Source organism: Symphodus melops, assembly GCF_947650265.1.
Source record: "Symphodus melops genome assembly, chromosome: 15".
NCBI classification, from domain to species: Eukaryota; Metazoa; Chordata; class Actinopteri; order Labriformes; family Labridae; genus Symphodus; species Symphodus melops.
Window position 1 is genome coordinate 16,567,951 of NC_136705.1, and position 13,847 is coordinate 16,581,797.

General features: G+C 40.9%; 1 protein-coding gene across 1 annotated transcript in view; it reads left to right on the plus strand.

Moving 5' to 3' along the window:
- The window catches only part of bicc1a (BicC family RNA binding protein 1a), a 55,250-nt gene that overhangs the window by 11,277 nt on the left and 30,126 nt on the right, over window positions 1-13,847 (plus strand). Inside the window, exon 2 of the mRNA XM_079363154.1 lies at window positions 6,645-6,691. Coding sequence (XP_079219280.1) covers window positions 6,645-6,691 — 47 coding nt within the window. The remainder of the gene's footprint in view (window positions 1-6,644; window positions 6,692-13,847) is intronic.

Below are 13,847 nucleotides of genomic sequence, written 5' to 3' on the forward strand. Positions count from 1 at the left end.
CTGCTCCCCCTTGATTATTTGGTTGTTATAGCGTGACTGATTTAGTTTAAAACAAACAGAGATCTGCTTACGACTTCATTAGGAGTTATTGGCCACTCTTTTACTACACATCATTGTTGATTTGTCATTGTTAGTCTGCTGGTTTTTTTTTTGTTCCTCTGGTGGGCTGTCTTAGTTCTTCCATTAAACTGAAGAACTAGCAATTGGTGAAAAATAGTCGTGTCAAGCTTTCTGGATTGGGATTATTAAAGCTTGTGTCTCTATTGTTTGTTTGATTGTTGTGTATATTAAAGTCCAAACTGAAGAAAATCAGCTCTGTTTACATTCCTTCCATGTCAAAACAGCGGAATCTCCCAGAGTTCGTCCGTCCACAAAATAATGGATACCAGACCGGGTTCCATCTGCAGTCTCTTTTTCCCGTCACTGCTGCTTCTTTCCGTTCTTTACATGCAGTGACAGTGATTAGATGCATTAAATAATTACATGGAGAGAGTTAAAGGGTGTGGATCTGATTTACTGGTACCATCGTGTTTACTTTGCCCATATGATAGACAATCGAGATGACTGCTTCAAATTGGTGCCATGTCATTTGCTTCATATTTGGAGGAGAAGAAAAAACCCCACCAGGGGACAGAATTGATTGCAACATGTGGCCTGTGCTCAGGGGTCTTGTCTTGTTTCTCAGCTGTGACGCCTTTTACAAGATGCCGCGCTCACAGGGAGGAGAACTGCATTGTCTTTGTACAACCTGACCCCGAAAGCCTTATTAAACCGTATCAGCTGCAGCATCCATCATGCAACATTATTTTTGGGATGTTTAAAGAAGAAAATAAGTTTGAGTAGGGACGTGCTCTGTCAGAGCATTCTGTTGGTTTGTCTTCAGTAAGGCCTGTAATTTAAGTCTGAAGCTAAATATACGGCCTCTTGGTCAGCTTAGTTATGAGGCATGACTTGTGCATTTATGTGTGTTGATGTCGGTTCTGAAAGACGAGATAAAGATGAATACAAAGATATCCACTTTTCTTCCATCTAATGGTTAAATGGTGGCAAATGAAATCTACCATCCTGAAGGTGACCTGACAAGCAGCTGTAATTCAAACCCACGATGTCAGTGCAACCTTGATGCAACAATATATGAAACGTAAATGGGAGATGTCGATCAAAACATTGACGGCACGCAAACCTAGCAGTGGACAAGAACACGGACAACAAGCTCCTTGTTGATAATTTCACAACGTTAGTACGAGGTGAGACACTCGAAAGTTATACTTCAGTTACGATGTTGGCTTTCTATAATCAGAGTAACACCGTCTCGTGTTTTTATGCCGTTTTGACACTCATATCTCATGGTTTATTAGTGGGCAGCACAACAACAAAAAAAGACTTAATTGGTTTCAGGCCGCTCACACGGATTGATGCAGTGCGGAGGGAACATTTTATAAACTGTAATCACTCTCTGCGCTGATTACAGTAACACTTCCTCTCTCCACATCATCACACTTTCCCTCCAGCCTGGTAGTCAGTTCCACACTCAGGATTTGGACACGCTTAGTCAAACATTTAATCTGTCTGACCTCTCCATGTTCAATCCCATACGTAGTGATCATCTTTTTCCAGACACTTCATTGGATGTCACAGATTGGCCTCTCTATATATAAGGATTATTTTTATGGATGCAATTTTTCCTACTTTACTGATTTTGCCAATACTTTTATTTCTAAATTTTCTATTCTCTCCTTTGTTCAAAATATCTGAAAATCTGGCACGTTATTCAAACACAACATTCATTATTTCCTTAATTCCCAGAGAGTTCAAACTTGGATGAATAACTACAACATTAAAACTTTCAACATTTCTAAATCATATTTAACAGTTTATTAACAGACAACATCAAGACAACATGGGAAGAAGAACTGGAGTCAGACAAAGAAGTCAGTTTGTCGGATAAACTTTTCTTGTGCACATCTAAATTTCATACAATTTCACTGTGCTCATATATAGTTAGACTGGTATTGTAGAGCTACCAAAGCGGAATTAACTCGCTTGTTTTGGTCGAGAGTTTTGGACACCAACATGAGGGATTTTGAATGAGGCTTTTTTTTGTCATAATTTACAACCTAGCTCTATAATGACCATTATACTTCTGCGGCGTAGGCCCGACGCCGTCGTTGAGCATTCGTAGTTCTGCGTTGAGGAAACTCGTTGCTCTTCAATTCACCGCCAAGCCGCTAGGGGGCAGTGGCGACGAAGGAGACCTTTGAGGAGGTGGTATGTCCAACAACTAAACCAATCGAGGCTGAAACCGTTTGAATTTAACGCACTCGTTAGCTCCGTGAGGAACCTGGATGAAGAAATGCATTTTTGCTACTTTCCAATGTCAATGAGCCAATTTTCTTCGCCTAATACAGCTTTTTAATATTTCCGTTGTGACCAGAAACGCAACTACCGGAAATTGCATTCTGAGTGGACCAATCACAGTCCTTGCGGCTTGCGTCGACGCAATGCGTAGTCAGGGTTTCTTTGGAGGTGCGCTTAGGGCCGCTGGCGTCGATGCGACGCAGAAGTATAAATTAGGCTTCAGGGTATTAATGTGGCTTTCTGATATGATGATGTTCGTGAAAAAACAAATAGTTTCTGAGAGCAACAACCAAGGAATGACAAAGGTCATTGGACCCAGGTCATTTCGGCAGACTACTAGTCTATTCTTCCCTTTCAATTAAAAGTAGGCAGAAAAAACGTGAAGGACAAACACCTAAATCACCACCAGAGCTGATCTCATTCATGTGTCTGTGACTGTCAGCCCGTGCAGCTGTGATCACATCTTTCACGCCTGTCGACATTTTTGACTCAGTCACAGGATGATGACACCCTCATACTTAATCACAGCTTCAAAGCTCTCACTGACTCTGCATATTCAAAGCAGAGGACCAGCCCTCAATGAACAAGCACTTAACCTTTTAATCAGGCACTCTTGAACCTGACAGCTCACAGCAAAATGAAGCAAGTCTGTCTGCTCTGCGAGGAGCTCTACACGCCTTAAATCTGATAAAACAGAGCAGATGCACGTTTCTATGTGTCTCCATATCGTTATTTGTCCCAGAGCTCAAAGGAAACCACGCTGTTCTCCTCCTGTTTCTGCTCTCGCTTCTCCCACGGCCGGTTCATACGCCACTCATGTGCCGACAGGATGTTTTGCTCTCAGCACATGGCTTCATGTTTTCACTCATTTTCTGTATCAGACGCCAGAAATGTTGCTGCACTGTTTATGTTGTTGCAAGGTAAAAGAACGATAAACACAATGTATTTTCTCATGTTACGTGTCTTCTGAATCGTGTCAGGAGGCTTCATTTGACCCAATTATTCGAGTCTGACTTCAGTTTTGATGTAAACATCACTATCTGAGAATCCTAAACTGCTGGCCTCGCTCCATAGTTTTTTATTGCTTGTGTGCTGTTGCTATTCTGCTGTTGGCAGTGGATATTTGCACATTTGCATGGATCTGCTGCATCTAAAATTTAGACCGGCGCTGAATTGAATGTGTTGAAGTGTGCGTATACAGTATATGCACAGAGGAAGAGGAGTATGACTACTTTGCAGTTGAGTGTGTATACACGGCTAACCGATTTGCATGAGTAGATAGATGCTGTTAGTTTTCATTTAAACTTTCATAAGGCGCTGGGGAGAAGCTGTGATGAATTACTTTTGTAATGTCATTTTGTGATCATGCTTCAGACTCCTCAGTAAATGTTTTCTCTGGGAATTACGACTGCCAGTGTTACAAATCAAGTGGGTTTAACTCTCCTGCTAGGGGTTTTACACTGGTTATGAAAGAGTGTTTCAATTAACACCAATGCTTCTTTATGATCTACTCAAGTAAAAAGGAAAAAAGGATCATCAGTGAAATGGTTTTCTGTTTTTAATGTCTGAAACCGCTGCTGAAGGGTGGGTAAACATGCTGCTGAAAAAGCCTTTTCAAACATGGCACCAATTCTCTATGATTAATACAGTTAACTGTGAAAAGAAAGCAGACAGACGATTTTCTTTTGCTTATAGAAATACTGCGTATGCATGTTTGAGGCAAAATCAGCAAAGAGAGAAGAGGAACCACTTTGTCCACAGGGGGCGCCAACAGTTAAAGATCCTCACAGGAGCTTAAAGAGTAAATGAAACTAAAATGAATCAAAGATTATGAGACCCATAATGTTACTGCTTTTACTGAGTACAAATGTATTTTTTGCAATGTGTGTTACTACCTTTTTAAGGATCTCAAATCTGTTTCATTCATTTGCCAACTCCAACAACTTTTCCTTTGGGATCCACTTTTGTTAAGATGATATACGAATACCGAAGCCACAGATGAAAGAGCATCATGCTTGTTCAGCTTCATTTTCTCACCAGATAAGAAAGAAAAAAAAAATTGGTCTGGACTCTTTTATTTGTCTTAGTTCTTACAGGAAACTCTTGCAGTAACCAGAAACAGTCTTTCATAATGGTGGATGTCTTGAGGCCACCAAAGAACATTTTAGTTTGAGCTGTTCTTCATCATTCCCTAAACTAAATATTTGATATAAACACTTCGAGTGACCATTTTCAAGAGGTTTTTTTTTTTTGTCTACAGTCAGTACACATGGCTTTACTGCCTACTGGAACCAAGAAGATTTGGGCTGCTACCCATATACAATGATAATTGATCTAAAGAAATGTTTTTGATCATTCTACACACATACAAGTCAAATATGACATGTACAATGCAAGTTCTACATCTTAGAAATAAAATATTTGTCAAGAGATAAAGTAGTTGATGGCCATGAAACCAGAAAAGGTCAATCATTTTTTACCAACTTGTTTACCAGGCCGCCGCCTAAAGACCAAACACTTGTTAAACGCTCATAATGTTGACATGACTGCAGTGCTAAAGGCTATGATGTCAGGTCAGGTAGCGTTACGTGAGGATCTTAATCTGCTCTATTTGTGCTTTAAAATCTGGTGTCAATCAGATGGAGTCATAACGGTTACTTTCACAACCAGGATTCTGATGATCATGTCGACCTGTGTTCGCTGCAGGCTGATGAAACTTTGACAAGTTACAGATAATTATTATTCTTTATTTAAACATATATATCATCAAACGTTATAACTATAGGCTTTCATAGAGGTACTATTGATATTGTGTTTTTACTTATCTATATTGTATTGTAAGTGTTTCCAGTCCAGATAAGACTCCTGCCTCTGATTTAAAGCTGTCCTCTTTTCCTGTTAACTGATCAATGCAGATATGTTCCCAAAACAATAGAATAAGACAAACAATCAGAATGTTTATACGCATCTATAAATTGTATGCTATTTATTTATGTTTTGGTTATCACCTTTTAAGCCACATGAATTATTTTGGTACAGTACATGGTTTGGCAAAAACATTTTCACCACACTTTTTACACATCTGCAACCCGTTGTTGTAGACATTAATCTGAATGTGTCTGCCCACAATACAAGTTTATCAAGTAAGGCATAAATCAATCACATAAGTCAATTCTTTAAATAGCTTGTTTTGCCCCATCAACCCTAGAACTTAAAGTTCATCAATTTACTTTCACATAAAAGACTATAAATCATCATGTCCCTCCAGTGGTGAAGCGAACGCTGTTGTTTGTTTGTTTCATGGGAGATTCTCGGCTTAACTTACAAGCTTACTGACTGAAGGCTTTTTTTTTTTTTTTTTATGCTGATGTGCAACCATTTCAAAACCTTTTTTAAATATTGGATTCGGCTCAAACATGCATTCACTTAACAGGACTCTGGTTTTCCTAACATGGTTTTAGCCCGTCCTGCGTTGATGAATGCACAATAAAACCTAAAAGTGACTCTGCTGCTGCTCCTGACCCAGATTTGCACAGACGGCAACAGAATCTGTCTGGAGACGTCGTGTTGCAATGTAGGATTAAACCTTCCCTGTACTCCCAGATGACATGAGATCCCTCCTTGGAGAGCAGATATGTATTTTGCATCAATAGAGCTGCCACAGTTTGAAGGACTTGCAGATGTGTTGGAACACTTAATGCTGGATTTTCTTTTTATGGTTGGCCCTCATTTTTACCCAGCTTACTGTGTCTGCTGGGGGAACTTCTTGCTATTTCACACCTGCTAAGAAAATAATTTCAACCCACCAGGAATCTCCTGAGTGCTCGTTTTATTTACAAGTGATTCTAGGCAGTTACATTGAAAGTTTTTTTATTTTTTTTTAAGTAATATGGTCTCAAAGGAGTGTTTGCTGACAGACATTGTAATAGTTTGAAAGCCTTTTTAAAACGCTTGAACCTGTTGACCCAAGTGTGTTATGAAATATCCCCTTTCTTTACCACTGTTATAGCCCAGATATTTCCGCTGTATCCATCAATTTGTTACACGGAAGCTGTATCCAATCTCTGGGATTACAGAAAATAACTTGGAACATTGTATTCCCTTCCTGTTAATGAGCAGCATCAGTTTGCTTTGCCAAACCTAATATCCAACGAAATGGAGATCTTACCATAAAGATACCCTAACATCTCAAGGAGACGAATAAGTGTCTATCCAAAAAGTTAGTGTTTCCGCTGTGTGGTTTTCTGAATTCATTTTTTTCTTCTTCTTCTCTTGTCTCCTTCTAGCTGCCTCTGAGGGGAGAGTCAATGGTGGGGAGGATTTCTTTCAGAAGGTGAGTGTGTAGTCTCTGATCCCAATGTGTTTGCTTTGTCTTCGAGTTGTGTTCGAGCCCACTGAGCCGACGTTTCGCTCTCTCTGTGAGGGAGCAGATGTCAGGTGCTCCTCCAGTGTCTGGTAATTACGGATCAAAATGAACAAAAAACATCGGCATGACAATGACGCGGAGTCGCTGCAGGACCCTGATCCTATAACACAGCTGGCACAACACAGTGGGCTTTTCTCACTTACATAATGTACCATAACATGGAGGAGGTTCAACACAAACCTGATCTGATCCACACTGCCTCATTAAGTGTTCTTTATCCCTGATTTAACAAGTTAATGCTTTGAAGAAAGGTCACTTGCAATAAAACAAGGGTCGGCCTCAATGCTTTTAAAAAACCTCGTCTTGGTTTTTTTTTGGGGGGGGGGGGGGGGGGGGGTTTGAAGTCACCGAGTGCTCACGTTGTTCCTCTGCTGATCATGGAGCATTCAAGTGTGTGACTGTTTCTGGGTGTAACGCTTCACTGTAGGGTTCAATTTAGGGATATGAGCAACGAGCTGACTAAATGCTTAATGTTGTTCTCACTAGTCAGCACCAGATTAGGTTGTCAGTTAAAGAAATGATGAATATATCTGTGAGTGGAGCCTCCAGTTTCAGCTAAACGATGTGTTTAAGCTGCATTGCAGCCGCCCATCTCTAGCCGGGGCTGTAGCTCTGGTTAATGGGCCTTCTTTCCATGCTCTATTGCTCTGATGTAAACAAGCACAGTGTATCCATCCTTAGGAGCTGCACTTATTTGACTTAAGCTGTATTTTGATCTAAAAACTTAAGGGCACGTTGCATGTAGGCAGTGTCAGGTTAAATTGAGTAATGCAGAACCACATTCGACACAGGGATGTGGACATGAACCAGCTAAGAGGAAAGCATGCTGGTGTTCTCCTGCAGATGCTGTGATCCCACTTGCTCTTTTTTTACAACTCTAAATTAGATGAAGAGGCCTCCAGTAGAGCTTTTATGTCTCCTTTGCTATAGCTCACATCCACTCTGGCCAACTGATATTGTTTCCAAACACAGGTCATGGCAGAGATGGCCCTAAAAAGAAAAATGTCCTTCATTACATCCCCAATAACTTAAATGACAACAAACTAACAGTCAATGACATGCCAAGGGGGAATAGCCATGCCTGAACATTTGTATGCTACAGCTTCATGAAAGTATTGTTAGGCTTACACAAATAAGACTGAAGGTTTAATTGGTTAAATTTTTTGGGGAAAAATTTATCTTTCAGAAAAAGATTTTGGGTTAAAAAAAAATCCTGAATCATTTAAAGGCTTTTTCATGCCAACAGGAAATGATAAACTCGGCATAAAGATATTCAATTGCAAGAACTCGCGTCTCTAAACAGCCGTTTGATATCTGTGAAGCGTGATTACAGAGGAGAGCGACCGTTAACATTAGCCGACAGTGAGTTTGTAAATGAACGGGCAAACAAATGACCCTGATCTGCTCCATTTGTTGAATTTGAACCACGCGTAATGACCAGAATGAACAGAACCTAACTAATCAAAGTCAACCTTTCAACATGAGTTGGCCCCAGTTTTCGCAACGGTACAGTGTGTTATCATTGATGTGATTCTTTATCTCAGGAGGATTTTTTCCTGTTTAAAACCCAGTGTCCTGAATATGTTAAACTCCCTCTACAGTATGTTAATGGGCTGTAATGAAATAAATGATGGACGGCGGTTTGTTTTAGCATTCCTCTTTTGTCTATTTTCCGTATTTGGTTTTGGAGGTTAGGAAGCTGAGCTACATGTCAAAGAAGGAGGCAATTTAACTGTCCCTAAAGCAGTTCTCAAAAACCAAGTAATGCAAACCAGGCGCCTTAAGATTCCCGTCCGTGGAATTTTAACAAGGACTCTGTAGATCTACTCTAGCTCTTTCTTCACTTCCATTTGGTTTGGATTTATCAGTGTTTAAGATATCCAGTGTAGGTGTCTGCCTCACTCCACGTAGCTTTTCTGACAAAGCACGTCTGTTGGTGTATCGACTCTGCCTTTTCTTAAGTCTCTGGCGTGAATATTGTCACAGCTCGTTCAAAGACATGGTGGTTACCGGAGGTTAAATCGTCAATTAGAAATTAGCGTGCAGCTGTTTTGGTTGGCAGCCTGGTGAAGAGCAGCGCAGGAGGAGGGTTGGAGCTGTGTTTTTATTGCAGAACTTCCATTCGAATTACTGTGAACGGTTCTTGTAGCGTGATCACCGCTCATGCCTTATTAAAGTCAGGAAAATAAACGCGGAGTGCAACTGCGGAATGGTATTGTTGAAAGAAAATGGATGAGGTGTGTGAAACATCTTGAAGTTGATGAAAATGGAAACTTTTACTTGGGCTGCTTCCTGCCCGTCCAACACACCCATCTACGCCACACACACACACACACACACACACACGCTAATAAAGCACATGCACAGCTACATTCTCCGTCATGCATTCGCTCATTCTTGACGCAGTTTTTTTTTTTACACTCATTGTTGCCTCAGCAGGGAGATTTCAAGTTCAACATAAAAACAGTCCACCCACGCTCTTTCTTCCCAGAGGCACAGTTAGTGTATTTGATCAAACCCTCTTACTCACTGTCTGCTGGACTTCCTTTGAGTGCAGAGCTACATTCTGTCATAGAGCGCAAACAGACCACCCTCCTCATGTAGTAAATGAGGGAATAAAGACGATAGCAAATATTAGGGGACATTGGGAGGGTGCCAAAGCTTTGAGATTAGCTTTGAGTTTGTTCCTGACGCTCACATGCGGGATCTCGTCAGTAAAACGTCCCTCCTTTTTATTTACTTGCTGTCTTAGTTGCCACTATCTGCTTTGTTTTCCCTCCTGCTGCACTGACATTATTTCATCATTGCACTGTGCTTTCCACGGGTGAGTCATTGTTATCATTCGAAAAGACAATGGGAATTTTTCTGCCACTGTTGGGTCTAATTAATTTGACAGGCGGTGTGCGTCAGTGAACAGTTCATCTCCCTGGTGTGCAGGGAAAGTCTTGGACTGGGACCTGTCGAACAGAGTCAGATCGTGGCACCGACCATAAAGCTGTTTGGACAGAGCCGAGGAGCTGGGCTGGTTGAACCGATAACTGAGCACCAGAGAAGAGCTCGGAGAAGATTTGAGTTGAGAGTAGCCTTAGCTGTAGCTGATTTCCCCCCCCCCCCCCCCCCCCCTTCCATTGAGTCTTCCAAGGAGTTTTGGCTGTACAAATAAAGCCAGGGTTGATATAGTAAGTGTTGGTTCACTCAGATCTCCGGCCAGGCGTAATTTTATTTCATTTGGTTTTATGGCGCTGAAGAGTCTCATGCCAACGGGAAAACTTGAGGCTGCCGGGATGAAATATTTGGTTTGTCGAAACAAAAACGAACAAAAAAATGTGTTGCAATTATTAGATTAGCATGATTGCTACAAAACAGAACATGTTAACAAATGTTTGTGTAAGCTGCATTAATTAGTCTGTCACGTCTTTCATCGGTACAGATGAAAAGGTTTGCATTGTGGAGTGTTTTTCTCCAAGTGCCCTCCTTGTAATGTTTTTCACTTTTTCATAACTGTGTATATGTTAGCATTAGCCCCAAGGTTTAATGGGGTTTTAGCCGCCAGTTAGCACTTTCAATGTTTAACTTGATCTCATTTATGACTGTCAGGTCTCGTGGGGATGCTTGGATTCCACGCTGACAGCTTGGAGCCCTACGCTGTTCCTTCAATCGGTCTCAAAACTTTACTCCCAACCTCTTTACAGCCCCCTTCGTGTGTGTGTGTGCGCGTTAGGGACACACACACACATTCCAGCTGAATCAACAGCTGCAACATCGCAGGCCAGGCCAGGAAACATACCTCTACCATGTTGATTGCTGCTGTGCTCAACGTATACACACATACGAGCATACACACACTTGGTCACGTGTATTGAACACATGCTCTCGCTCTCAGGACGTCGCCTTCATGATATCCTGTTTGATTTCACCTACAGCTCTGCCCACTTCTGCTAACACCAGCTGCAAACCTCTTAGAACCAATCATCGTGTCAAGGCTGAGCCGCGATACTGATCAGAAGCTTTTATGGATTTATTCATTTTCAGAAAAGGGTGGGACAGCGTGGACCAGAGGGCGGGACGCTTTAATGTATACGTAACGTAATTTGTACAAATATCTGAACCCATTTGCGAGGTATCTGCTAGCCCCCTTTCAAAAAAATAAACGCCATGCAGCCTTTTAAAATGGTGTGTGGTCTGTCAGAAATCAGTCCCATCTGCAGGACGCTGCCAAGAACAGCAACACTGGACAGGAAACAGGTCCCTCTGAACAAGGCCCATTCAGAGGAGAAGTTGATGAGGCATGGGCTTTTAATTTTACAATTATAGGAAAGTATCATAGGAGTTACCTCAGATGTAATGTTACTTTTGTCTCTTTCTTTATAAGCTTATACTTAATTGGAGTGTATCGCACATTTCTGAGTTAAAAGACCAAAAAGAGAATTTCCAAAAATCACTTGTCTGCCATTTGCTCCCAAATGCAACAACAACTTAATCAACCTCTGTTTTGTGGCACTTCTATGCTTCTTTAATTTGTGGTTTTTAATTAAACGGCTCCATTACAAAATCTAAACGCGTCTGTCTGTCGCAGGATAATAAAAAAAGGGGCACTTTCGGGTCACAAGTGAAGGAATTTCTCCTTATCACCAGGAACAGAATGTCCTCTGATGTTGTTGTGATACATCCAGCTGTTAGCAAGAGCACGTGACTTAAGTTGATGGAGAAAAAGTTAAGCATTCAGCCACCGGGTATTGGTGATTTATTGTTGTAGAGGACGGCGGCAGGAGGGAGGGAGGGTGTCGTGTTGTAGATCAGAGTCGCTGGTGCCTGGAGCTGAAATGAAACAGAGAAGTCATCAGATTTTGGTTTCAGGCCTTTGTTTCATTGCGTGTAAAAACCATTCTGAGTGGATAGACTGATAATATTATTGCAGCACTTGAGACAACACTGCAGAGAGGCAGTGTGGGAAGGTTTCCAGTAAGAGAACGTTAAAGGGAGATCATTAGCATGCTGAATGCAAAAGTGTTTTTTGGGGGGGGTTTGGCTTCGTCACTCTAACGATACCAGAAGAATTCATTACAAAAATAGTCGAGCGAGCTTATCAAAAAGGAATTCTCTTTTATTTTCATTACGCAAAATGAAACTTCAATTCCTCTCGTTTTCTGTGATTCATTCAATGGAGAGTAAATGACTGGAAGGATGTTCCCCTGCATTTAGCGAGTAAAAGATAACGCACAAGATATGCTACGAGAGCCAAAGACAGTGAAGAAAGAATATACAAAAACATCAATAAATACACTTTGGCTGTCCATGTGTGTTTTGCAATGATTTTATTGGCTGGCAGTAATCATTTTTTATGTGTTTTTGTAAGGAATTTCAAACCATGTTGTACTGAAGAAAGACAAGCTTCCCCTGTAAAGGTCTGTCTTTATTTTTAGCTTTGGCTTTAAAATAATGAAAGCCTACAACATATTGCACAACATCAGTTGGAGTTTGCCTTTAAAGGCCTTTTGGTAATTTGCCTTTTTTTTTTATCATTCGGTCTTGTGCAAGAATTTGGTGTATTCCGTTGCTTGTCTCCGTTTTGTGTGATTACGGGACGCAGAAGAAAAATCTGTGAGGCTTGAAACGGCTTCCTGTCGGCCAATCGTGGACTCTGGAGTATACGACAACAGAATAAAAAGAAAGGCATACATCAGCCCTTCTCAGATCTCTGTTTCGCAGGTATGTGAAGCTGGCAATGAGTAAAAACTGTCAGAGTCTGTTGTAAAGGATGCCAAACAGACTATACTACTTTCAGAGGAGCATATAAGGATTTAAACGCTTCCCTTTTTGATTTGTGCAGAACTTTCCCAAGAAATCCAGGCTGTGGTTCTTATTCTACTGCCAGAAAAAGAGCAGAGTCCATGTGAACATCTTTAATATATTAAAGGCTCTTAATAACTGTAGTTATGCTAATAGGCCTAACATCTAATCTTCATTGATAGTGTGATGGCTTTTACGACACCCTCTTTCACATTTGAGTTACGTTTGGCTCATTTCTTAACTCACTGGACCGCAGAGGAACATTAATCGCTGGTCGTGTAACGAGTCTGAAACAAACATTCAATCACGTGTCTCATCTTTGAGAAATCCATATCTCCTCCACCGCGAAAAAAAACACAAACCCCTGGAAAGAGTAAAAACAAACAAAAGGCTGCCGGACTGTAGTAAAAACAAGACTAGTGCTCGTCGAGGACAGAGCCACCAGGATGCAGTGTCAGTATCTCTGTCCTTTTTTTGACGGTTTAACAGATTCAACTCTTTTTTTGGGGGGGTTTTTTTCCATTAACAGCCATGAAAAATGCCAGCTAGTTCTCAGAGGGTTTGTTTGTGGAAAGCTAAGCAAGGTGAGCTTCCTGGTGGATGACAAGAGGAGGTGGGGTAATAGATTTCCCATGATTGGAAGGCTGACAGCCCCCTGACAAGCGTTTTTCTCTTCTCTCTTTTTCTTTTGAAGCGCCAGTAGTTTCTCTTTTTTTTTCATCGATACATATGCTCCTGGTTACCAGGACTTAAATTGTCAAAGGGCTCTTACATAGATTGTTGTTGGCATTTTGCATGTGTAGCAAAGCCAAGAGTACTTATTCTATCTTTCTCTCTTTCAATTTTTTTTGTTGCTCGTGCTTGTTTAGTTGGTGTTAGGATGTTGGGAGGATTTGGGTGTTGAGCAGAAAGAAGCAGCTTTTAGAAACGTAACATTTTATCAAAGATAATGTTTGAACTGGACTCAAAGCTCCTTTTAGTTTTCATAACCGATAAAGGAGATGTTTTAGACAATCTCATTTTGCAGAACTTTTCCTCATGAAAGGCCTTTGTTTTGTGGCACCGCTGGCTGCTTATACTGTTTCATATGTTCTCTAAAATCATCCAAATGACTGTTTTCTATTACAGAAGAGGCAGAGGGGAGTTGTCAACACCTCGAGCTAATCAAGTGTAGCGTTAAAATACTCACAAACGTTGGTTCTCCTTAATGTAACACTGACTGGAACCACATTCATTTCATATTTTTAGTTGGTATTAAAGAAGAAGGATATGA